This window comes from Larimichthys crocea, chromosome XVII (genome assembly GCF_000972845.2).
Source record: "Larimichthys crocea isolate SSNF chromosome XVII, L_crocea_2.0, whole genome shotgun sequence".
Lineage (NCBI taxonomy): Eukaryota > Metazoa > Chordata > Actinopteri > Sciaenidae > Larimichthys > Larimichthys crocea.
This window is the reverse complement of record NC_040027.1, coordinates 29,042,153-29,069,854: the sequence shown is the minus strand read 5'-3', so window position 1 is coordinate 29,069,854 and position 27,702 is coordinate 29,042,153. Positions and strand designations below refer to the sequence as shown.

Here is a 27,702-nt window from a genome sequence, read left to right as displayed (position 1 = left end):
ATCTAAGTACTTCTTCCACCACTATTACAACTTGCTCTTTCTATTCTGTGTATTTAAATGCATCAGTTTCAGCACAATAGTATTACCTTTTTTAATGATGTCCCCACCAACAAATCTTGGAATTGTTTGTTTGTTATCATAAATGTTTGTTGATGTGTCCCTCTGTTCGGCCCAGTTGGCAAATGTAATGTAATATCACAATCAATTTCAGTAAGTTTAATTAAGTTTACTTACCTAAATGTTCACTTGCTAAACAGAGTTTAGACTGTTAATGCTTCAGAGGCTGTCTAGGTCACACTCTTTCAGGACTATACTTCACAAAACTGTTATTTATCATTTAAACATGTTTGTGCAGAAACAATTAGTTTACATAAACCTTTATGTAAATATGTTTATTTCAGACATGAATATATGTATACATTTATATGAACATACAATGCACAGACAGTTAGTGCAGACTATGAGAGCAAAGAGGTTCACAGATGAGTTAACCAAGGCAGGGCAGAAAGAATAATACACACACAGGCTGCGTCGTGTCATTTGATGTCCATAGTACACACCAGATATGCAGTCAGAAGTAGTCAAGGTAGCCTGTGTCGATCCAGGGCACCAATATGATACATTTTCTGCAGCGTCGACACTGGGATTTACTAAAAGACAGTGAGTATCTTGTGTGTAGGCTAACATGGAAAATAATGGGTGCTTTTTATGACGTGCATCATAAACCACCAGTGTGTGTTGCCCTAAACAGTAAAGTATTAGTGGAGTGCAAATAATAAATGTAAGGTCTCATCTGTCACAGAAAAAACACAGCGGGGACCCATTCAGACATGCTTGGAGCTCATATTAGTCATGTATATATAATAACCATTCACAACTTTTATGGAAAAATAAGATTCTCATATTAACAATAATTATAAATGCAGGACATATGGCAATATATAAATACATATATATTTAAGTAGATTCCAGTGGAGCTTTTCACAGCTCAGATCCAGTTATGTTTGCTGGTCTGTCAGCACACATGAGCAGCCCTGATCCTGTCAGTCTGAAGGCCAGGGCTTGGGGCTGGTGGGGCTCCTCGGCTGGGCCTTTGGACTCCCCTAAAAGGCATGATGTGAAGAACAGGGTTAACTTTTATATTATAAATTACATTAAAAGAACTTATTCATCAAAAATTAGTATGTGTGTGTATATACACATATGAGGAAATAGCAAAACAACACGGACATCACTAAACACTTTCAAATCTGAGATTACTTTAAAAGCATTCATAAGTCATTTCTTTATTACTTTTATTGCTATATCGATATAAAATGAATTTAAAATAGTTTCTTTTAATGGAAATGTTTTAATTCAGTTCAGTTTTCTGCCATTTAACAGAAAACACAATACACATGAGCTTGACAACACCTTTAGGGGGCAGCAGTGCACCTTCAGTCGGTGCTGCCCACACCCAAACTAAAGCTTGGAGCCCTCTGTGGAACTGATCCTACCCACTTTAAATACAAGACACATTGCTCACTGTACAGTTATGTCGTGAGTGTGACCTACACTCACTTTAGCCTGCTTGCATGCCATTTCTCAGCAGATGTAAATTTGGTGGCTTCAATTCAAATCTTTGAACTGGTGACCCCAAAAATTCATAAAAGGTAACAACACAGTTATCTACTAAGTAAACTCCAAATGTAGATTTTTGTTCCTTTTTTCCTGTTTTTTTGGCAGGTTGTTAAACGCGAGAAGAACAAAGCCAGACAACTAAAGGTGACTTTGCTATAAGGTAGGCCAAATTCTAGGACTACTTAAGTCTGTAACTTTGTTTGACTGTGTTTAATTTGCTTTCTTTTACATGTGTTCTCTTGAAAAAGTTGTAGCATCAACTTAAATGAGAAATATTCAGATTGTATCTACCCAATCTCCACAAAGGAGGAGGTGTATGGGTGGGAGGGTGGACTCACCAAAGCAGTCTGGGTCTTAGCATAGTTCATATGGGCGTAGAGCAGCACAGCTGTGTCGTTGTGAGACGCCTCCAGTGCGATGGACAGAGCGTTGCTGCCATCCTACAGACAGACAAGGACAAACAGTTAAATTGACTTCATTGATCCCTAAAACACAGGAGAAAGTTTTGACATGGATCACGTGAACAACATTACACGTTTGATCGTTTTCAGTCGAGCCACCTCAGCCACAATTTTTTTGGTCTTTTTTTCTGTAAAAATGTTGTTTTGTAACTTTAGGGGATCCTTCTCAAAACATTCTGTGATTAATGTTACTTTAAAAAGCTAAAATATTGATATCAGTAACGTCCAGGAATTATTCTCCCAGCAAACTGCAGCTTGTACTCAGTTACTAAACTTTAGCCCTGTAATAGACTCATTCATTGAAGCCACTGGGAATGGTTTAGTCTGACTCTAGGTTTCTGTTTTTAGAGAAATAAACTTAAAAACCTCCAGAGGAAACAGTAACGCTTCCAAACAAAAGATCTAAATAATCTTGGAGTGCTGCAGACTTTAATCTGATCGTGCTGTAGCTAACAGAGAACACCTGTTTCAGGAAGAACATTAATGTTTCATACAAGTTTAGACCTAATTTGACAGTATTGAGCAAACTGAACTAAAATTATATTATTTTCAAATGTATCAAAGAATGAATAAATTGAAAACCTCAGTCTCTGTAAAAGCACTGCACATATAACTCGACTGTGTCTTACAGTCATGGTTTGTCCTGTTGTTGTGTGTGTTCAGCGGACATTGGAGGTGGGGGCTTTTCCAAATGTTTTCCATCCTACCCGGTCCACCTCTCGGTCCAGCTGTGCTGCTCTGAAACATAATCCAGAAGCCAGAAGCCTCTGCTGAATGGCCAACTAACTCTGGCACAGATGTGAATACTCAAATATCTGTCTGCCTGGCCTGTCTTCAAGACAAATCCTCTGTAAAATCACTTTAAAACACACGGCTGTGCCGATTAACAAGACAAAGAAGCGAGAAATGTCACAAGCAGAGCTGTGAGGAGTTTCACTCTGGAGTAAGATTTCTGCTATTTGAGAAAAGTAAGGGAAGTGATAGAAGTCAGTTGGTTGACAAAATGATCAATATTATTTAGTCTGGACCCTTCAGAGACTAAAAGTACTTAGTGATGAATCTTTTCCACCTTTGACTGTGAACAGTTACTTCTTACAGCATGGGTGATGTGGTGAAGTATGCAGGGCATTGTGTCTGAAATCTGCAAGTCTGCGGTTTTGAACAGGGGAGTTGTGGTTTTTTAATTAATCCCCTGGGGGCTTGTGAGTTGCCCAGTGATTGTGTTTCCTGTAAACAGCGCTGATTTCAGTAGAGGGCAGGCGAAACTAATCTGATTGTGGCTCTTAAGCACTCAGCCTATCTTGCTAATGAAGAAAAACACGAAAGAAGAGAAGGAGAAAAAGAGGTGATGAGGAGGGGGGGGGGGCATAGAACAATTTCCCATGAGAAGCCGCTTCCTGAGAACAGATTAAGCTCAATCCCAGACCAGAAAGTGCTCAGATGTTTTCAGCAGCCAGAGATCCAACAGTTGGCTCGATCTGTACGGTGCATCAACTGAAAGGATAAACTGTAAATGCCTTACATTATCAACAATGGATATGTCGCAACCCGGCTGTTCCAGGAGAAGTCTGACAATCTCAGCACGGCCATGTTCGCTAGCGCACATCAGAGCCGTGGATCCCTCGTCATCCTGCACGTTAACGTCGGCACCACACTCCAGCAGCGCCCGCACCATCTCCTGTCGACCATGGCTAACCGCTAGCATCAATGCTGTCTGGCCCGCCTGCAAAAAGTTTGAATAATTATAAATGTGGTGAGAATAAATACACAAATCCAGCTTGAGAAGAGTTTTTGAAAAAAAGGGAAAAAGAACACTGATTTACTGATACCGATCCTATTGTTCCACTATCTGAAACAATATGAATGAGGAAACTGTTGACTTTAACTAAAGATTAACCACAAACAGTGAAGCTTTTTTTTTTTTTTTTTTTTTTTACTTTTATTTATACAGATAACGTTTGCTAAGTACACATCCTTTTTCTGTTTTTCAGCACAATGTTTTAGTTTCAGTCTTTGGCACATCTCCTCTGAAACTGTTCTATCTTAAGTGCTTTACTTGAGAGCTTTTCAGTTATTATGCAGCAATAATTACCTCAACCCAGATTTTCTAATCAGTTAAAAGGTTAAAATTAGTGACGTTACCACAACAAAGCTGCTTCTATGTTTCCTCCCCTAAATAGTGCCCATCGTTACCGGCCCTTCACTCACATAGGTTGCTCAACAGCAGGGACAGCAATAGACTGCTACTTATTTTCAGTTGAACCTGGTATTGTAGCTGCCCACACAGCTCGCTGAGCTACAGAGACTAGGGTGCCCAGTGACACTAAAGGGGGAAGTTGGGACAGCCTTATCAGCTTTATGCAAATGTACTCTGGTGCAATGCAAGTGACAGTTGCTGCAGAAAGCAGCATACATGCTATAGACCATTGTGGAAAATTTTGAGGGGATAAGATAAATGTACGCACTCAGAATTCAAACCATCAAATTAACTGGGGCTGGCAAACTTGTCAATAAAATTGATATCCCCCAGTTCAAGTGAGTTTTGTATTGCTTTTTACAAGGTGAGACTTGCGAGGCAGCTTGAGCTATCAGGACGAGGCTGACTTAGGCGACCTTTCAACTTGATGGGGGAATTTTTCTATTAAGAATGTGGTCACGCTGTGCAGACTGCATTTATATCTGGCTCAGATCCACATCACAGCTCTGAAGATGGTCTGCTCTGATTGCATGACCAGTGTGTTCTTCCTGATCCAGACATACAGGATATCCAGATACAGAGTGCTTGTGCCAGGTATAAATGTGGTTTAAATACAACATGGGGATTAACAAAACATTTCTGAGAGAACGTCAAGCCATAAAAGGGTAAATTCTTCTAGTTTCATGCCACCAGATTTGCTATAAATTTCAAAATCTGAGTCATTAAGTCAAACAAGTACTTCTGCAAATGTCATTCAGCACATGACTTCACGGTCCAAAAGCTACACTTAAAACAAAACACAGCAGAAAATAGTATGACTTAAATTCCTGACTGTAAAATTGCATTGCGTGCCTCGTGTTATTACATGCAGCAACAATAACTAGCGGCAGTAATTGGATTTATAGCCAGTGATGCTATAAATTCAGAGTCCTATGACTTGGCAGTGTGAAAGCCTGTCAGGCGCCGTGTCCAAACACACACTACACAACCTTATTAGATCAGGCAAAGAGATAAAACCACTCAAAAGTCAACAGATTCTTACAGATGACTTGAGTTTCATGTAAGGCTCCTCATTCTCCTTAATCCAATTTAACACATAACCAATTATTCATCCCACTCTGAATGTAGTACTTCACAACACAGGAAATACTCTTAACACTTCCCCTGTTATCTCCTTTACTTTCACTTAAACAACTAGTAGGACTCAAACAGACATTCATTCAAAACTAGTTTGAGTTTCAACTAACCGAAAAATAACTCTCACTGACTTTTAAACATTTGCAGCACACACAAACACAACCAGCAGGGAAAAGCCAAGTTTTGAATCAGCAAAGAAATGCTGCAAAAACGCAATCTATCCCAACTAATGCTATTAACAGATCTAATTAGTGAGTCGTTCACCTCACTTACAATTTTTCTAATTTAGCTCTAATATGTAGAATTGAGCCGAGGTATCCAGATTACATTTTTCCACGTTAACAGTTTAATGAGTCCAAATCAGATTTAATTCTTTGAACAAAGTCAGCTTACCTAGAATCGACTCTTATAAGTGCTGACTACAGATTCACAAAAGCTCTTTGTGATCTTTATTGGACGAATTCATTCACATTTCTCAGGTAATGTGATTTTTTTTATTTAAAAAAAAAAAAGATTTTGGTGTGTTACAAATATTTTTACATTTTACATCAGGAGAACACATCATAATGACTAATGTAATGTCAGAACAAAGCATGTTTACATCTCAAAATCAGCATGTTCTCACTAATAAAACCAGGACCTACATGTCAAATATGACACATGACAGGCATGACAGCAGTAAATGACCATGGGAACATGGAAGGAGTAACAGAAAGTGGCTACTACAGAGTAAACAACACACGTTTGTTTCGTGTTATGCAAGTGTCACGAACTGATTGACTTGCCTGGCTGGCCTTGGCATTGACATTGCCCTGACCGAAGAGCTTCTTGACCACAGCCATGTCCTCCTCCTCCTTCACAGTAGAGAGAGCAGCCAGCATGATGGCCGTGTAGCCTGCCTTGTTCTGCTTGTCCACACTGCACACACCTGCGGGAACCGTGTCAGACATTTACTGTGATATACAGAACACATTGCTTACATATAAATGCACACATTCGGTACAACTAGCTAAATGCTTATTCTGTCACTGACCTGTGTCCAGCAGCAGCCCCACCACACCAAAGTTGGAGTGGGACACACTGTAGTGTAGAGCTGTGTTGCCGTTGCCGTCGGTCATGTTGACTATGTGCTCCAGGAGCACTGACGACACCTCAGAGAACGCCATCAGGTAGTCCGACACCCGTGAAGGTTGAGCCATTTTGGCACTAGAGATACGGAACCACTCGAGCTGGACAGTGTGGGTGCTGGAGAGCTGCAGGTGAAGGTGGGGAGATCATATATTATGTACAAGTTTACATTGTAAACCAAACAGCATCTGAAACAAATCTATCTCTGTATATTCAGTGGACTTTGGTAAAAGTCAAACAGTATTTGTTCAGGGCAGCCTCAAATTCCACTGAATGTCAAGGGAAGTCATCTGTTGTTAAAGCCAACAATGATCCAGTTCCTGAGTCTTTTCTCAGTCTAGACTCGTGTTATTGTTACTTGAAGCTCCTATTGTTTGTGATTGATGCAGCTGCTGAAAATATACATAAACAAATTAATACAGTCCCACCACTCTCATAAAATAGTTTGAAGAAGCATGCAGGAACGCACCACTTCCTTACTCTTCAGTGTTTTGATATCATCGTTCAGGTGGTTCTTCATGATGAGGCAGGCCTCACGCATTTTTGAGCTCAGCTCAAACCTGTAACAAACAACAATGTGTGAAGGTTGTATGACTTTGACTGTACATAATTTATCTTTACCATATGATTGTAAGTACATTTTACAATATGTGTGTTTATACGATGTATGTAAGACTTTCTCTTTGTGTCCTGAAACTTAATAACTCATTAACCAATACAGAAACTTGACGAACACAGACGACATACTTCTCTTTCACAGCATCGGATGAATAGTTTGTGGCTCTCAGGGTTTCCTCATCACTGTCACTCTCGTCTAGATTAATATTTCTCTCCTCCTCGGATGTTTCTTCCTCCAGAGCTGCCTCATCTTCCTCTGTGCTGTCCAAGCACTCGCCTTCTCCACTTTCTCCAGAAGAACTCCCATCTTCCTCTTCTTCCTCCTCCTCCTCCTCTTCTTCTTCACTGGATGTAGATTCATACCTAGCAGACACAAATATTTGCTTGAATACAAAACACACAAGAAGAAACAAGTCTTTTGTTTCTTATCAAACCTGTGACCTGGTCAAAGTGTTATTTACAACCTGTAGACCATCTGTCGCTCTTATTTTATTTTTACTGTGGTACAAAATAAAATCAGGCTTCACGTTACACACCCTCCATTTAGGATGCCGACGAACTGCAGGCTCTTCTTGCCAGCAGTGCGATTCTCGCCTGAGTTACTCCCATCCTTCCTCTTCATGATTGATTTCAGCATACCTGTTACCATAAAGGAAGCAGTTGGATCAAACAATAGTTCAAACAAAGTACACAAGAGAAATGCATACCTTACACATGACTTTATTTGTTGTGAATAATAAATGATGTTCTCTCTTTAGTATGTGCCCCAGGATGCACTTAGTAATGTGTGCTATGTTTTTGCACCAGTGTATTTTGTTAAGATTAATAGAAGGAGCCACATATGATGTCCGAACCTAAAGCATGTTAAACCCTATGATTAAGGCAAATATCTCCAGGTTCTCACCTGTCTTGGTGTTGCTGGATGCAGTCTTCTCTCCTTGGTTATTCTTCTCAGCCATACTGACCACTTCCTCTTCTGGTGAAACCTTGTATTCAGCAATGGTCAATTGTCTCTTCTTCAGCACTTTCTGCTCCTCCATCTTTTCCTCAAACACGTTCTCCCATTGGCAACCAGTGCTGACCACTGCAACAGGGACTGTTTTTGCAGTTTCTACTAAAGCCTCAGTCTGGGTGCCTTGTTCGATCTGATCTGCTGTTAAACTCTCACCTACACATGCGTCGTTCACATCAGGACAGCACAAAACTGCTGCATGCTTTAACACAGGAATCACTGTCTCTATATGGGCATCCGTCGTGTCTGGTTTCACAAGAACCCCCTTCTCAAATGTGACTATGGAGGTTTTCTCCTCCATCTGGGCTTTCAGGATTACCATGTCTTTGTCGGCCACACTCAGCCTGTCCTCCAGAGCTACAATTGACTCCTGCTGGAATTTAATGGTGTCCTGTAAGGTGTCAATCTCGCGCTGTGCCTCACTTGTCAGCCCAAGTAGTGACTCCATAACCCAAACCTCAGCCTCTTCTGTCTCCACTCTTGCTTGTATTCCTGTCTCGTGAAGCAGAGGGGCCTCTGTTCTGGTGCCTTTCTCACAAACATTTACCCTGGTGCCCTCAGAAGCATCTTTCATACCTTGACTGTAGTAGAAAACAACTGAGTCCATCGGCTTGTCATCTCCAACAGCCACTGATTTCTTCTCAACAACAGACACTTTTGCTGGAGCTTTTACTAAAATCTTTGTTGAAGGTTCTGCAGCTTTCTCTTCCTTCAACTCAAATTTCTCAGTCAGCCTTTTCAGGTCACTGGATTTTCCAAGGCCTTTATGTCCAGGTGAGGTTGGTGCAGTCAATCGACTGTGGATACTGTGATCAGTTTTAATGGTCTCTGTGGTTTGGGTAGAAGACTCTGTGGATGGTTGCTTCTGCTGGGCCATCTCCATGGCTACTTTCTTCTCTTGCAGGGCTAACAGGAGCATGTCCTTCTCTGCACGAAGCTTGGCCACCTCTTTCTCAAGTGCAGGAACACCCTTTACTCTCTCTTCCATTTCCTTCAGCTGTTTCAAGGCGGTAGCCATCTGCTCTCTAACTGTCTGCAGCTGGCTGGGCGGGATTGGAGTCATTGTGGTGCCAGCAGCTGGAGTGCTGAGCCCAGAGGTCTGAGGACTGGGTTTAGTCCAGTTACTCTGCAGGGGCTGAGTGGATGGAGAGGGCTTGGGAGGATCTGCAAGCTGGAAGCGCCCACCATTCTGGTGCTGGTGGGTTTGTTCCTGTTGTAGCCGCCGGCTGGTTTCCAAAAGTGTCCGCTCAACTCTGGGGTTGCGCTGTGGTGGAGGGGGTGGTACTTTGGTTCCAGCAGACAGAGGAGGAACACTTAGGAGAGTCACAGGGGAAAGACAGAGCCCTTCACAGGGTGCTGACCCAAGGCGGTTGCGTGGTGGCGGGGGAGGAGGAGCTCTACCATCTTCACTGGCTGGCGATGCCAGAGACTCTGTGGATGTCCAGCCACTGGCACGTCCTCCTACGCCAGGACTCCTCTGGGAGAGTTTGAGCCCTCGGCCAGAGCGCCGGGAGCTGACAGGTGCCCGACGAAGATTGTGCCCACTTTCTATCTCTTCTACATATTTGAGGAAGTCCAGATCCAGCTGGAAACCATATGGAGTCTGGACGGAGTAGGAGCCAGGCTGGTCAGCCTCCTCCTGATTGGAGTACATGAACGGAGAGCCCAGATCTGAAGGGAAAAAGACATGTAACTGGACAATGTGGCTAGATACTAAGGTGGCGTGTGGAGTTTTATTGTGAACAAACAAAAGTCGAGTTTGCTTTTAGTGTTTTTCACCAAAAAGTGCAGTCTTCTTTGCACATTACTGACACCAACTTTCAATCAATGTAATAATGTAATATAAACGAGATAAACAAAAAGGTAACCTCTAAAAATATTTCTTCATAATACAACTAATGACTCCACAGTGTACCTTTAATTAATGCAGAAGCAGACAAATCTCAAATCAAAACATAACTTCTTCTCAAAAGAGGAGAGATAATATCATGTTGTAATCCAGTATAAAAATATTGGTACAGCATGACCATACTTTAGTGTTAATACCGATTACAGTTAATACACCGACATGTTGCAATGTGTCGTCATAAATTGGTATTGGATTACGGGTCTGATCTGTAGTGTTTATAGCACAAGCGACATAAAGACACATCATACTATTGTTTCTTCATCTCTTCATCTCCATGTGGTAAACCACACAAACCTAACACTGACAGATTGAAACAAATGATTTATTATAACAAAAACATGGAAAAACTACAGCACAAAGAGGAAGAGAGAGAAATGTCTAAATTTTCAGTCAAAAACGAAATTCGGATATGAGGTGGAAATACAAAAACAACAGCATATTATTATTACAGTTTCTTACCAGGAAGCTTCGGGTTTACTTGCACCGACTGAGTCATTTTCAGCACTGGGACCTTTCAGCACATGCACAGCTTCAAATCAACACCTGGCTAAAGGAAACACAGAGTGACATGAATGCATTTGTCATGGAAGGAAGAGGATATGATTTCCAAAACATCGCACAGTAGTTTGGTGAAAACGCTGGCCCTCATTTGTTACCTACTGACTGAAGTGTGTTGATTTACATTAACTGGTGTTTCTGTAAGGATCAAAATCACATGCTCTAAATATGACTATGGTTTTGTTATCCCAAGTGGCTCGCTTTCACTTTAATAGTAGACACAGATGCTTAGATAGACGCCTGAAGATATTTTCTTATGGCGTATTAGCACATGTCAGCTTGTGACTGAATCAAAAACAAGGTGAGACATAAAGAGGTTTTGTTACATGGGACTCTTGTTTGCTTTTCCTCTTTAGAGGTGATGAAGGATGTTAAGCCTGGCATCATCTGTAGAGTTTGTGTGTTTTCTGCTTAAATTCCTACTAGTGGTTGTTTGAGCTGTCACATCATCTATATAGTGGACGAGTGCAAGTTACTGTTAGTCACTAAGAGTCAAAGATTTCAGATGTTTTTAGTGTTCATATAGAAGCTTCTGGCAAATAGTGAAGATAACAGTCAGAGGAAACACCTCAGAACAAAGTCAACAACAAAAGAGCTGAATAGTGTCCAAACCCACAGCTGCTCCATTAACAACAGCGTTACATACATACACACTGTGATGTGTGTAAATGTGCATCTATTCAGAAATGTCACAGAGATTTTAAGGGGGAAAACTGCATTGTACTAATGAGACTTATTTTCTTTTAAATCAATGTTTAAAAGAGTGTTTTTTTATGCTATGCATCATCTTTAATAGACAAAAACAATCTTATAAGTTGAGGGCTTTTCTTTGTTCATCCATAGTAGATCTCACTGCTCATATTAACAACTTGGTTCTTCTGTTTGTTCCAAACAAGACAGGAAATATAAAAACACTTCCTGTGCTTCAGGAAAAGAGCTAGCAGTTAGCAAGAGTTCCTACAGCAAGTTTAAAACAGCATAAACCAGATACTTGGTCATCTGGACAATTGTATAACAATTACAGAGAAAAGAAGGATGCATTAACTTAATATGATAGATGATAACTTAATCAGGACAATGAATGATATTATGTTGTGTTGAATTTTACCTCTCTCAGCCGCTCAGTGAGCGATTCATGCAGCTGGAGTTTAGGCTGGTTCCCCTCTGCCTGCTCCACACAGCCCTAAAGGAGAGGGACGGTCAGATCAGTCAAACACACATCGCACTGCACACTGTACAGCATTTTAATCATTTACAAGTGACAAACACAATGGGTGTGGATACTTCCATATACAGGACACAGGCTCTCTGAAATGTTTGAGAAGGACCCTGCGTTTCACACACTTTAAGGCACACTGAAGCTGAACTGGAGGGTCGTGGTGCACAAACACCTTTCATAATGCCTACATGGTCTATGTATTTGTCCGTGTACACACTATACGGAGTAAACCTGAAGTGTTGGCCTTGATTGGAGTTTTTTGTTACCCAAAATCAAAAGTTTTTCAGCTGCTTTTTAAATATTGCAATTATCTTTTGTAGAAATCAAGTATAAGCAGATCATGTGACCATAGAAGAAGCCAGGATGTGCCTAGCTGACGGGCAGGACACTGCGACAGTGTGTATCCACTTGCACCGCCAAAAACCTCACTATCGCAGGTGTGTGTGTTTACAGAGGAAATTATAGGTGTTGTTGTCTATGTGGGTCACATAAAACCAAAGTGGTTGAACATAAAAAACTACTTTTAGTGCATATCTCAGTTTCTTCTTCACAAAAAACAAAAAAATTCATGCAACACAAAAACACACACTCTCTGTCTTTATAATATGAAAATAACAAAATTTGTACCCCCCACCCCCCCACCCCCAAGTACCTGCAGTCATTTCTTTCAAACATACACACTCTTGTAGCAGCACACACACAGATGTGTTTTCCAGCAGCCTCAGGCACATTCCTAACACATGCTGTTGCAACACGTAGGTCGTCCTTCTAGCTGACTGACTACTGATAACATATAAACACACACACACATCATGTGTCAGCCCAGACAGCAGCGGACAGAAAGTTTATTGTCAAAGTTATGACCGCAATATTCTGACAGGCAGACATATTATATTATGGGTCATTATGGACAATGGATTCATTCAAATATGCAGTGGAAATATAAGAAAAGAAAGAATCTTCTGGAACTGATAACGATGTTTCTGTTCAGTGTCACCTTATCGCCCACAGCTCTGTTTCTCCTCAGAGTTTCTGTCAGGTCAAACCACAGTAAACATGATGCTGCAGAGTCCGAGCCAATCACACACGATTTACACTAGTAACCTTATTTTGCCGGTTTACTTTGGACCAAACCAGAGTTGAGGTAATTTACTGTACTTTGAGTCTTTGTATTGGATTTGTTTGGGATCAAATACAAGCTAACCAGAGCTTATAAACACGTCACATGACTGAAACACGGTTTGTTTGTTGGGCAATTTTAGCAACATGTAATTCTCACTGGTTTGAACGAGAAGCGATTTTGATGTTGAAACATATCCGGCTTCAGTTTATTTAACTTCAGTTCATTGTCCAAATGAATCCAATACAGCTGCGATATGGTTTGTATCAAGGATAACAAAGTATGTGTCTTTAAACATAAAACAAAGAACACGTCAGAGACACAGGGTGCCATGTTTTCCACACATCAACAACTATGACTGTACGCAGACATGTACTGTAGGCACTACGTCATTCATTTTTAGACAGCCACACCAAATTTAACATTACAAATAATGCCAAATAAATGTGATGATGAGAGTTTCACCAAGATGAGCTGCAGATCGTCAGAGCTATAACACGTATGAATTCAGATCAGAAATGCTGGAGATTGGGACAAATCATACTCGGACTGTCCAGGTTGAATCCTTTAAACCTGAATAAACTTGTTCTCATAAGAGCAACTGAAGTTAGAACTCAACATGGAGGAATCTTTGAATAAGAAGACCAGTTTTAGCTGTAGGCCTTTTTTCACATCACTAAACGTGCAGTCATTGTCGCGAGTTTCCACTCGTCCATTTTCTTGTCAAAACTTAATTTTGGTACGGCTCATGAAGTGGAACTAAATCCAAAGACCGCAATTATTAAAGCAGAATGTGACACAACAAAACAGTGGAAAAACAGAGAACGAAAACCTTCAAGGTTCATAAAAGTTTTGGGAAGTTCCAGTACATAGAAGTTTTGTTGCTTTAACAGCACTACACTGACAGCATATACACAGGTTTTTAATTTAATAGTATCATAACCGTTTCTTACACAGTTGAAGACACAATTATTCACTTTAATTTCTCTATCCATCATCCACAGCAGCCAGAAAGAAGACTGCTCTGTGGGCCACCATGCTGTAAACTGCAAATAACTCATCAAATGCTGAGAACTATCATTTCTGTAGAGCATTTTTCATGAAACTAAATTGCGCAATGTTGGAAAGTTAATTAGCATCTGCTCTACTTCACCTTTTCCACATTTACTTTGTCTTCTTCTCTGAATTCTTTAAAACTTCCTTATTCTTCACCTCGTCCTTTGTTTATCTTCTTTTGTCCTCTTTCTTTCTCGCCTCCTCCTTTCCAATCTTCATCTCAACCCTCCTCACATGACTCATTTCTCCTCTCACCCACCGCACATACATTTCCCCCTGCTCCTCAAGTGTTGCTGTTTTTCTCTCTGATTTGATGACAGACAGCAAATTACAGAGAAGCTGCATTCCTTCCCTCTACACCCAGAGTCCTGACCAGCTGAGAGCCACGCTGCCAAGCTTCTCCCTCTCCCACACACACACAAACACACACACCACTGAGTGCCAATGCTCATAATAACACACAAAATTACAAAAATGCCCATAAACACATATATATAAGCGCACGCACACACGCACGCATCAGAAACACGGTGCAAACTTGTCAAACCCACATAAACACAAACATATGAGCACACAGACATCCAAAAATGTATCCACAGACAGACAGAGTCACAGGATTGTGCAGTCAGACAAAGGCAATGTTCACGGCTAGAAAATTCAGTCATACCAACTTAATTTAGTAAACGCCTGAAGAGTTTCTGTTGTGAACAGATGAACTTCACTGTTCTACAGGGTGACTAAACAGCATGAGACATCTCCATGGGTGCAAATTACATTCTTGATTCAGTTTTAATGCAACACTGCGATCATAACTGCAGCAGCTCACACCCAAAAGCGTCAAATAAAGCCAGAGCTCTGTGAAAAGAGGTGGAATAAATGTTCCTACAATACATAACTAAAATAAAAACATACATATTGTAGTTTGATCAGTGTGATCCCAGAAGAGTCTACATTTTTATTTATTTAACTGTTATTTATGCTTCCAGTTTCCAGGTTTTCTGGTACTGAACACAGAGAAAATATAGATAATGTTCACCTGTTAAACATCTAATTCATTTTTAGAATAACCATCTTAGTGTACTGGTGCATTGCTGAAACCTGAGAACAACAACAACAACATCACTACAACAATGGAGTCAGATAATTACAGGTTGTAAACAAGCCAACTGTATAGCCAAAGTATCTAAAGTAGGAATGCAATGATTATAGATTCTGAGGGTACGATAATAGTCTGAAAAAAACATGTATTCATTTATTTCACAACGCTATGGATGTTTACATCCCATAATCACATGGGCACCAGCAACTGCGAGTTTCCTGATAGATCATAAACTGCTGCGAACTACAGCTGCTGTTAGCTAACGTTAGCTCAGTTTGTTCGCCGCACTGCACAGACTTTGAGCTCAAAGCACCAGGGGGAGTGTTGATGTTTGTACCACAGGCGTTTGGACCACCAGGAAGAAGATGCGGTTTACAGGCCCAGGGGCTGACAGGGAGGAGAGTTGGTGTTGTACCAGAGGTAACTGGGCTCAACAGGCTCTATGGACATAATGACTGACGTGAAAAGATCGAAGAGGACGTTGATGGAGGAAGCTAAGTAGATAAAAAGAGAGAGTGAGTGAGCTAGAAGCTGTCAGACAAGAGTAAATCTGGGACTGGCTGCTATGTCTGTGTTTTTGCACTTGCTTGATGTTTGGCTGCTAGCAAAGTTGGCGACTTGCTAGTTTTTCATCCTAAGTAATGTAATCATAACAAGTACATGTATAGCTGTCCATATGTAGGACAGTGGTATTACACTATGAAACGGGGGGTGTTAAAAAAATACAATTTCTATACAATGTTGCTTTAAAATGGTACAATGCTCATTTTCCTGTTTAGTTGCTGAAGTCAAAGGTCAATGGTGAGGTCAGGAGGGAAGAAAGTCTTCAGGAGCCTCTGATGTCTTATGCTGTAATATTTATTGACGCTTGGCTGAGGAGAATTAGAGACACTCTCATGGTGCATCAGAAGTGCCTGAGTCAGCTTCACATTCTGCCAAAGTCATCCTGGTGGTTAGACTTCAAACCTCTACAGATAACACCACAAATATTATACGCCCAGAATTAGCCAAAGAGAATGTTTTTACCCATGCAGGTGTTATTGTCAGCATATTCTAGTCTGGAGACACAGATGTCTGTTTACGCAGATTGGAAAATCAACAGCAAGCTATCTATTATGTCTAGGAAGGCAGCAATAGGTCTCTGCGACCCTGGCCACCACGGCGTTGAGATAGACTGGCACCTACTGTTCCCAAAAAAGCCAAACAATTAATACTGCCGAAGACCTCAAGGCCCACATGTGACCTCATGTAACCTAAGAATAGAAAATTCCACAACAACTGGAAGATGAACATTTAACTCAACACTACTTCACAGATTGTAGGTTGACACTGTAGCTGAGCTTTCGTGGTTACAAAATGTTTAAAATTACAGTTCATAGTAAAATCAGTTAATTGTTGCATCTCTAATCAGAACCACTGTATTTCGACACTTAACACACAGTGAGCACACCTGAAATGTAACACACAGGGAAACTGAGCATGCACGACTCTCAAGTTTAATAAATGTTTAAATTTGAATGTGGAAACTGTGATGGATGTTTACAACAGACCATTTGGGAAATAATTTCATAGTTTGTCTTTGTTCAAACTTTCTTACCTGTGTCTTTGTTTAAAACCAGTTTGATTGTGTGACTGCTTGTGTTTCTTTTCCCCTGTTGAACTTCTTTTTAGGGACATTATTATGTTCTAAGTGCTGTTTTATTATTCCCAGACCTACAAAAATAAGACCCAAAATGTAATAAAGTGAAATTACAGGAATCATCTACTGACCAAAACTGCTTTAGTAATGAAGCAGTCAGAGCCACAAACCAAATGAGCAGCTCATTTTACACTGAAAACACAACACTACATGTTGACTTTGTCATCTAAGACCTAATGAACCTGACCTTAAATTGTTGGAATACATACATTTATTACTATAAAAATAACTTAGATGGATTAGTATTTCAATGACAACAACAAGAAGAATTTGTTCTTTTAGTTTTCTATACTTGTTTCCTCTCTGGTTCAGTAGGAACATGTGACGAGTGGAGAAGTACCAGAGCGGACTCGTGGACACGTTATTAATGAAGAAGAGGACACAGGGTTGTCCTGCCTCACGGGGTAGTCCACCTCACGGAAGAGGAAATGTTGTGTTCGTTTGAGGCTCGGGCTATGTTTTCAAACAGTGACCTCATCCCCACGCCACCCTTTTCCCAAGGAGAGAAGCCAGAAAAAGTCTCAATTTGACAGATGAGGAGGGGAGGGAGTGAAAGTCAACATCCTCCTCTCACTGACAGCAACTTTTATTCTCTGACTGCTTTACATGAGAAAAAAAACCCATTCAGAAAACTGCACACACACACACCACCAAAGAAACAAAGATACACACCACAAATACAGGCTTCCACCCTTATATGAATACCACACATAGACACTGACATTATTTTCAGTCTAATCTTATTCTCCTATTAGTCTATAACAGAAATTATTGATAAAATAGTCATACAAAGTACACTTTTATTTTTGAGTTTTGAGTAATCTTCTGGCTCTTCTGGTAATGTATACACCAATCATAATAGAAATACAAATTTAACAATCAAAATAATTCAAATTTGCAACCATGAAGAATTTACTGACAAACTCTGAAACTTCTGCTTTTAAAGGCGACTTGAACAAGACAGAGGAACGGAAACATGAACATCTAAGGTTTCATGAAAACTGGGCAAAATGAAAATTTTGTGACGTGATCAGAGAGCTGTAGATGAGATTTGTTGTGTAACTTTTGTTTCCAAGGTCAAGAATAAACTCTGAACCTCAACTTATTTGTTGCTTTCTGAAACAGGAAACAGTATTTTCAAACTTTAGAAACTTTTAAAAACTCACATTCCAGCTAATATTGAAGCTAAAACCAACTGCTAATCCTAAACTTAATCTCTTGTAAAAGCGAGGAGAAGATTTCTTTCATGTCTTTATCCTTGTGAGGCCTAATAGACATAGAAATACAAGCACACACACACAAGAGGGCCTCTCTGCTGCTGGGATAAATCTGCAGTTTCCTGATGGGAAGCCCACTACTCCTCCAATAAATCCCCCTCATCGCCACACACACACACACACACACACACACACAACCCCTTCATGCCCCTATAGGAGACCTCCCATTGTCTCCCAGTAGGAACTGGAGGGGGGGAGGAGGGTCCTGCCAGGAAACCCATCGCGCCGTCCTGAAAGCTGCTTCCTGAAGGCAGCAGGAAAACACCGGAGAGAAGACAAGCAGATACTGAGGGCTGAACAAATAGAGCCAAATAGAGCCAATGTGACATGAACACACACACACACACACACACAAACACACACACACTGCTGCATCCTGCAGCCAACAACAGCACAGAGGCCAACATCACATGATGTATCACACTGAGGTTAGATAACGTGTTATCAGCTTTGGCCGAAGACTTAAGTGTTTAAGTGTTTGTGTGTGTGAAAGCTCACACACACACACCTCTACATACAGGGATTCTGCCACCAGGCGCCATTTCCTGTCTCCCACCTCTTCAACATGAATCACACACTGACGTCACATCACCAACGTCCTGCGTGTCCTGCTGTATTCAGAGCAAAAATCTTTTTTTTTTTATCACAATCAGGTTGATTCCGAACATCACATGCGTCCTGCCTCCCCTCCCTCTTCCTTCCAGATTCTCCAGCAAACACAATCAGCCACATTCAGCCTCCACAATGAGGCATTATGCCTCTTTGGTGGCGACGCTGTTTTCGAAAAGTTTTGTGAGGCCTCGTTGTTTTCTCCACATCAGCCACCCCACCACCTCCGCTCTCTGCCTTTTTCCAGACTGTCCAGGTTCAAAATGTCACAAAGTGAATTCAATAAAGTCTCCGGGGAAGTCCGCCACTTGATGAGTTTTAAGATGAAGCGTCTGGCAGCAGAGCACTGAAGGCTCCCACGGTGGATCTGAAGATGCTGAGAACTGATTTAAAGTCTGACATAAAGCTTCTCATGAGGGATAAAAAGAGGCCCCTGTGAATGGACGCCAACATCCAGTGATAACTTTGTACCTCCTGCTCTGTCAGATCTGCTCACTCTGTGATGTTCAACTCATTTGAGGTGTTTCGTGATGAGTTTTTCTAATTTGTTTTTCTTTTTTTTTTTTAAGTTTTAATTCATTCAGTCTGACATTGGGTGCATGTTACCCAACTTCCTGTTTGGAGAACAGTCGGGGGAATGTGATAGATCAGTCTTGCCAACATCACTTTGCGGTTGACCATTTTTGATTGACATTGAAAAGACTGACAACCATCAAAGAAAGTCCAACTGGCTGAGATACAGATGTGAGATATAGGCTAGACAAGAACTAGTCTATCATCTGTTATGTTTCCCAAAATGTCGTAATTTCACACTAAAAAGAAAGCAACTCGTGAAATATCCTTTAGAAATCACTTACAATTGCAAAAGTATTTTGGTATACATTCAGTGTGCCAGTAACAACTTTCGGCATCTGTTGGGAAAACTGCATTGTGGTTTTTTTTATCCAGTAAAGATTCAAACATGGACAACCACAGAACCAAAGATCTGACTGGACATGAATGGATTCTTGGAATAGAAACATTATATGTTTCTTTCTGGAAACAATGATGTTTGCAGCCTAGAAAGCTGCACACAGTTTGTATCCCAGCAGCAGCGGCAGCAGCAACATCCAGTCAGCTGAGGCTGAAGCAGTCCCATGCCTGACGGCTGGCTGCCCCTCCCTGAAACAAAGCAGGGCTCACAAATCGAGTTTTCCCCAATTAGCCAGTTTCCAGCTCTGATGTCACGTTGCATTTTGGACCAAACACACCTTGTTTTCTCTCTCTGAAAACTCTACAGGCCTGTTTCCTCCAAACAAACTGAACCTTGGTAAAAGCTGCTTTTTAAATAAGTATTTGGCTTTTTCTCTCTCAACTGAAGTTTCCATCTTAACTGTAGAAATTTGTCTTTATTTTCTTCCATTTCCTTTTTCTCATTTTTCTAGCCAAGCACATAACTAAAATAAACCAGCACCGGTCTGAGTTGACCTACATATCAGGTACACTGATTTGAATTTAAGATGGGACTGTGACCTATTTGTCTCTTTAACAACAGTAACAACTGGAGTCTCCAGATGTCTGATTCTCAAAACTACAGAACAAGACCAGATGTCAGCCGCTGCTGCTTTCTGCCCAGAAACAACTAAAATATGTGTCTATTATCATGTTATTTCCTTCACTGGTGCAAAATTATAACAGTTCAGCATCTCTTTGATGGAGAGACTCCAGCTAATGACAAGGCACTGGATGTACGTGGGTCTTTGAAACGCTTTGAAATGTCTCCCAAAGCTCCTGAGAACACACCTTCATCACCACGGAGCTGCTCCTGTGGAAAATACATGTTTGTGGGCTCTAATTCAGTTTTCCATAATGCACTGATTCAGTTAGCTTCTGAGATTTGGGTCGGTCATTACTTCTGTAGTTGCACTGAGAGGCAATTTGATGTCTGCCATGCATTACGAAACTTAATTGAACATATCGATGCCGAGACGATCCACAGAGTGATTTCATCCAAACTGCAAAAGAAGACTCCTTTCATAAAGTCCTCTGCTGTTGTCTTGTTAGATTATTTATTAAATTTATTCTGTCCTTAAAAGTTTATTACGTCCGCCAAGGAGCTTATGTTTTCGGTGCCGTTTGTTTGTCTGCCAGCATGATTACAGAAACTTGGTGAAGGGGTGTAGTGTGGGCCAAGGAAGAACACATTACATCTTGGAACAGATTTGAATCACGGGGTGGATACCCACATTACTTTTCACTTTCGTTAATATTGCATATACATATTGCAGATACAAAAGTGTCTATGGCAAAATGAACTGTAAAATATTTGGAGTTTTGAAGCTGTTATGTAATGCTTGACTTATGACTCATATGCATATGGAATGTAAAAAGGGCTAAATTGGATATAAAAGGTTGTTTTCATGTCGTGCGGATGCAGTGGGAACTGAACATGGCAGTGTTGGAGGCTTTTTATGTGACTTCATAGGGCAGGGGTGCTTTTCCACCGGCACCTCGGTGCTAAACACAACATTTGTTCCATTATGAGCCAGTGAACAGAGGTGATCTCTGTGCTGCCATAGGTTTGGGAAACCAGTCTGAAATTGGAGTTCACGGCCTCTCTCTCACTTTGCCCTCAGAGACATTTCTCAGGCATCAGATTCAAAAGCAGAAGCAGTGAAGACAAAATCTCAAGACGGCGTCAGTTTGAATACACAGTAAACTCAGAGCTCTCTCTCACTTTCTCCCTTCAGTGTCACACAAAACTTTCATTGTTCGATCCAAAAATGAAAGTTGGGTTCAAAGGTTTGTGGCATCGCAGTGACATGCAGTAAGTGTTTCCAAAAGCAGTCGTGGTTTGGTTCTTCCAAGGAGAAGCGGTCAGTTTAGGCAGAGCCAGTATCTTGGCCTCTGGCCACAATAATCTGGTCTGTCTTCAAACCAATCTGCCACTTTCGCAATTTTACCAGTCAGAAAGCTTTTTAGGGTCAAATCATGACCTCTAGCTCATCATCAGTGTTTGGCAGTGTAAACAAATCTAACAGATGGTGCCAAAATGCTGCAGTGTTTGGTTAGTTTGGTGTTTTCCCACCCAGATGTTAGTGCACATAGTTTGATTAGTGCCTGTTTCCCAAGCTGCCAGCACTTGAGCTGACATGGGTATTTTTAGCCCAGTGTTTTACATTCAGAGTTTTCTCAGGCAGTGGAGATAGAAAAGGGAACAACATCTGATCGGACCACAGTGGTTCATCTCACTGACAATCCTATAAATTCAGAATACACACCTGTTTTGCTTTGTTGTTCATTTCACATTCACGCAGTCCCCAAGAAATGCACTATTTACTCCTGTTTGAGTAACATTAGCTTAAAACTACAGTGCCCACCTGTTTTTTTCGATAGGAAGCAGTGGGCTCTGAGTGCCACAGATGGGGTATAGGGAGCAGTATTGAAAAACAGACCAACACATAAATAACTAAAGAATGTTGCCAGCCGTCTCCTTTAATAACCTTTAACAAACTGTTCACGATGTTGCACCACCCCACTTAAAAGACCGCTGTTTTAGCAGCCAGAGCTTGAAGTAAGTTCAGAGCTTCAGGCGAGAGCTGACTGTAGATCCATTCAGAGAGTCTACCTTTGGCTCATTTTCCTTTTCCATTACAGCAATCAGTAAATACAACTCCAGAACACAAGGGTGGTCTGTTAAGTATTATCTGGAGATCAACATCTGTTTTTTCTCTTATCACCACTTATTATTCCCATTATCTCATTATCTCGTGATAAAATCATTCTGAAATGTTATTAATGATATTCATTTTTAAAGGTCAATATCATAAACGTCTCAGAGATGTCTGTTGAAGTCTCATAGCTGGACTGAATTCTACAAAGTCAAAAAGGAGAGATCCCAGCTGATTGAATTTATTCAAACCCAGGATGAAGGACTCCATGATGAAAATTATAAGACATGGACTGGCAACCAAATTCAGCATTATTAAATTAAAATGGAAAGAGTTGCAAAACCATCAATCTGTCATCTTGAGAAGACTTGAAACACGCCTGCTATCTCAAAACAACAATTAAATTCAAACACCTAAATCTTTTTCTTGAGTTGTACGAGACAGCGAAGCAAAAAAATTATAACTAACGGAGCAAAGTCTACCAACTTCTCCAAGAAATTATTTTTGCCAAAGACCCCGCAATGTTCTCACCCAGAGCTGCCCTCATTTTACTCTTAAATATTTGCTTAATCCTTATTTATTACATTCTGCTGTATACAGTGTACTTCCTGTCCACCGCCCCAGCTTGGAGCCAACTCTGGAGCTAATAATTGAAAAACTAAAAAAGTCTAATAAAAAAAAGTTTAGAAAAGCTACATGTAGAAAGCATGCAGCTGCCTCTCTCAAACACATTGAACTTCTAAAAAGCTTCCTCTATTTTCAAGGGCAATTTGGAAAGCCTCTCCAATCAGAGAAATCTGGCGTGAAGCTGAAAGTGGAAATTTCCATTTTCAAAGCCTGGATGCCTGCTAATTATGATGAAAGCCTCCTGCTATCAGGTTCAATGTAGCTCTGACACTTAAAACTAATTGTTTGCCTCAGAAAAAAAGATCTTGAACTTTAAAATCGTAAACAAATGAGCGACTTTCAAAGAGCTTGATACGTTTTACCTCTCCTGGAATAATTACTGTGAGTCCACAATCAGTGGATATCAGTTTAGTGCTTTAATAACAAATAAACCACAGGATTTTTCCTTGAACTAATGAACAAATGGTTCTGACCTTTAAGCGTTTGTGGCTGCTTTTAGAATGACTCAGCAATCAGAAGTGAAAGACGTATTCAGAACTACACTGGGAATATATCCATTACAAGGAAAAGTCAAGTAAGTGGAAGCATTTTACTATTGTAGTTTGTACAGGTGGAGGTAATTTAACTTGTGATGGAGTAAACAGGATTAATATTTCCTTCTGAAATGTAGTGTAAGTGGAAGTAGCATAAATTTGAAATACTGTACCCCAAAATTGTATCTAAGTGCAGTTCTTGGATAAATTACCTTCTACCACTGCCTCCAACGAGTGCTCGGACAAAACAACACAGGGTCGTCCAAAAACGCTGCGTTAGCCAATCAGATAAAAGCACAAGTTCCTGATAGATTACTGTATTAAAGGAACACACATTTCTGCTGTTTATCTCATGACTGTTCTGACAAAAGATAAAATTGTTACGACTGTGATAAGTTTGCAAGTGTTACAGTGTTCGGTCCACTGTTTTGGTATCTGATAAGAATTAATCTGTTACTTCAACTGGACTTCCTGTATCACGTTTTATTGTCTCATTGGTACCTGAAACAACATGTTGCCACCAATGCAGCCGCTCAGGGCTGTTTTCAGTCCGAATGCCTACCAACTCAGTGATGCTTCACATGGACTTGGGAAGAAACAGCTTGAAACTCACTACAAAGGGATCCAGCGAGGTGATGTCAGTAAACTCTTCCCAGCATGTTCGTGTTTACCAACCTGACTCGTCTGAGAACATCAAAGAAAAAACGGGAAAAGATCTGAGGCTGAGTACGCAAATTTAAAAATTTAATTTGGCACATTCTTAAAGGCTGGGTGCAATAATCCAACCAGAGGTCTGTCTGTACACACCAAGAGGTGGCGCCGACAGTAAAGGAGAAGAGGCCGGAAATAAGCCAGAAAAAATCCAAAACAAAGAAACACAGGCTGTTTCTGAACTAAACATGTAGAAGAGGGAGAATGCATGAGCTCAGGGTGGAGGCTTGTACACATAGTAGCAAATAAATCCTAATACATTTGTTCTGTAAACCAACCATACTACATGTGAGGACATGCTGATTTTGTTGTTGACTGCACTAAAATATTTTGTGAGTCCAGCTTTCTCTTTTTCTTCACTGTATCAAGTCCCTGCCATGAACTGAGTAACTCTGTCTTGTGGTGCTAAAAATAAAACCACTCGTAATAGAGCTAAAAATACGACAGCCCGTATTTTATCAAGCAGCAGCGTTTATGAGCTTGAGCACCGGCCCACATTTAATTCAGTTTTGATTTAATAAACTATCCTTCTGTTCAAAAGGTGCAAACAAGGTCAAGAAATTAGGAACATGAAAGAAAAAATGACAGGACAGGTATCAGAGTGTAACACTGAAACCCAGACACCTCTAAATAAACTTACAGAGAATCTATTTTTGAGGCGACAGCAGTAAGTCAAACCCGAGGGTCCTGTTGCAGAAACACAGTTTCCCCTGAGAGAGCTTCAGAAAGTTGTTAAGAGATTAACAGTCATTTAAAGGATGACTTCAGCTTCTGTTTGTTGCCTCATCCCAGCTTTGTACAGTACTGCCGTTCAATTTGTGAACAGAACAAAAATCTATCTTCAGTTTCTGTTTCACTTGATAAAAGGAGGCTCAACAGAAAGGCCACCACATCCTGACATTATTAATGAATATTTATAGGTTTCTCTTCTGATAATTATTCCAAAGCCAGTCAACAGATCCTCCTCTTTTCTCTAACCTGACTGCCCCACATGGTTTGTTGCACAGGTGTTTGGATTATTAATCTGTCTCTCATCGGCTACTATTGGGAAACTTCAACCACTCAGATCAACAAATGACAACGTAGTCAAACTTTTACTCTCTAGGTCTGATGTAACTGATGCTAGCAGCCTGTGCGCCAACTTCTTTGGCAGCCACCATTGTTTCTGAGCGAAGAGTCACTTGTTAAACCTCACCCATAGCTGGACACTGATTGGCCTCTAATCACTGTGTTCTCACACAAGCACATAGTTTGAAGGTGGATTCTAACATGAACTCAAGATTTTGTGATCTTGCAAGTTAGGTCAGTTTTTGTCTCAATGTTATGTTCAAATGGTTGAACCTCTCATTTCTTATATCCAGATGTATGAACAGTGGTTCAACTCTTGGATTCTTCAAAAATGAAACCAGAACATTTGTTAGATCAATTATTTTAGCCATTACCTTCAACCTGTTTCAGTCAGTACACATGGTTCATGACCACAGGTCACTGGGTCATATGCTGAGAACTTTGTCTTCCTCAGACTTGTCTCCCTCCTCATGACAATCTGGTGCAACACCTGCATCACTGTTGGAGCCACACCGATCTTATTCTCTCATTCAACTCCATTATTTCAGTTACAGAAACACTTTGTGAGCTACCATGATTACCTCTCCACCAACTTCACAGGGAAATATTTGGCTCTTTAGCTGCTGAATGCTCACCAGCTAGTTAACTCTGACTCTCTGTTGTTTGGTGTTGAGCAGGCGGTGTACAGTTATGTCTTTAAAACTTTTTTCGCTGAGAACAGCTGCAGCCGAAAACTACTCCATGAGCTGTGAGAATGAACCAAAACAGTAAAGTTGTGAGCCAGACAGCTAAATATTGAGCTGAACCTCACTATAAAGCTCGGAAAAGCTGGAGCAATAGTAGATAGAGGTGATAATTCTCTGCAGATTCATTCCTTTGAGTGACGTCTTTCACATTGTCCTTTGATACGCTGTTGTTGTAGAAATTATAGATTAGAGCACCTATAAACACTTGGTGAATGTTTGGGGAAAACCCCAGTTACAGTAATTCCAGCAACACAACCAACAACACTTGAACACTCAAAGCTCGTCAATCTGTCATGTTAAATGTACTCTAGGAGTCTCAACTCAAAGTTGTGATTTCCTGCATATCCCAGAATCCCATTCCACATTCCCCAGGGAAGGGGAGTGACAAAATTTTATTGTTTCTACCTCTCGCATGGTGGATTTCTTCATATTTTATTTCTGTTTCATGCTTAGGGACTGTACATGTTTTGAATTGCTGAATCATTTTCTGCTATCAGACTTCACTGCAGCTTCTAGAAGTATGTGGATGTGACCTTTTCTGCAAGTCGTGGTCCATCAGACGAAACATGACCAGCAGCAGAGACACGTTGGCGGAGGTCGGCCTCTCTGTGACTGACTCAGCATCTGAACATCCAGTGCCAAGAATGAAAACTCTGAGTTAATGCAAAGTAATAAAAGTCAGGGGAGGGGTGCAACACTTCTGACAATAGAGGGGGCGTGGGGATTTCCATGTCACAGCCTCACCCACAGTTATAGGAACTGAGAGAAAAAAAAAGATATTTATACAAGATATATCTGCTCTATCTGTCCTCACTTTTAGTAAGCAAATAAGCACTTTCCAAAACCGATGGACAAAACAAAGTAGGAGAACGGAAAGAGCTGAAGAACGAGCTGAATTAAGAGTTCAACCAACAAAAAAAGATGTGCACTGAGATTATGTGGAAAGGGCAAGGAGCAACAAGCACAAAAACACAATGCTGTGTCTACACTTGCCGCAAAGAACCATATCTGAGATTATAGATCACAAATGATGTATCTGATCAGACACTCACACAAAACAACAGTTTTTCAGACCCACAACTTCAATTTTAAGTAGAGAAAAGACCTTAAATTAGGTGATTTGGGGGGCAAATAGTGAAAACATAATATTTGACAGACTTGTAGGGTCAAAAATAAATATTTAATATTACAAATAATTATTAAGAAAATCCTAACAGTTATAGAAGTGACAAATGTACTCTAGGAGTTGTCACAAGTACAGTAAGTTTATAAACACAAACTGTAAGACACAAAGTGCTGAAAATATTGCAAAAGATTTTAACTATAATGCATCAAATACAATAATTTAAAAAAGAACAGTTTTATAAGTGTTTCTTAATGCGTTGCAGAGACAATAACATTAGTTATAATCAATAATCTACCACAACGCTTTGAAACAGCTCCAAACTAAATCGTTTTGTTCTTTGTTCACAGAGTCGATCAGTCAGCCAATGATTATAATCAATACATATCAGGATCATGCGTGATAATCGATGCCTCGGGCTGTTCCTTACCTCCTGGCTCGTCCCCGTCCAGTCACACTGAGACTTGTCATGACTTTCAGAGAAGGTAGGAAAAGTTTGGGAGGAGGAGAAAAAAAAAAGAAAAG

At 40.5% G+C, this 27,702-nt stretch overlaps 1 protein-coding gene across 2 annotated transcripts; it reads right to left on the bottom strand.

Annotated features, from left to right (window-relative positions):
• Nucleotides 1–373: 373 nt before the first annotated feature.
• On the bottom strand, nucleotides 374–27,702 carry kank3 (KN motif and ankyrin repeat domains 3). 2 transcript variants are annotated; one of them, XM_019269881.2, is made up of 12 exons: nucleotides 27,608–27,702; nucleotides 11,749–11,823; nucleotides 10,542–10,629; nucleotides 8,066–9,844; nucleotides 7,698–7,800; nucleotides 7,291–7,524; nucleotides 7,013–7,103; nucleotides 6,449–6,668; nucleotides 6,201–6,343; nucleotides 3,604–3,804; nucleotides 1,959–2,060; nucleotides 374–1,103 (listed from the first exon to the last, which is right to left on the bottom strand). In XM_019269881.2, exons 3-12 carry the CDS (start codon nucleotides 10,576–10,578, stop codon nucleotides 1,044–1,046), a joined length of 2,970 nt encoding a protein of 989 aa, XP_019125426.2. In that variant the 5' UTR covers nucleotides 10,579–10,629; nucleotides 11,749–11,823; nucleotides 27,608–27,702; the 3' UTR covers nucleotides 374–1,043. The 2 variants fall into 2 exon arrangements, with proteins under 2 accessions (XP_019125426.2, XP_027145755.1); XM_027289954.1 differs by having other exon boundaries at nucleotides 10,542–10,625.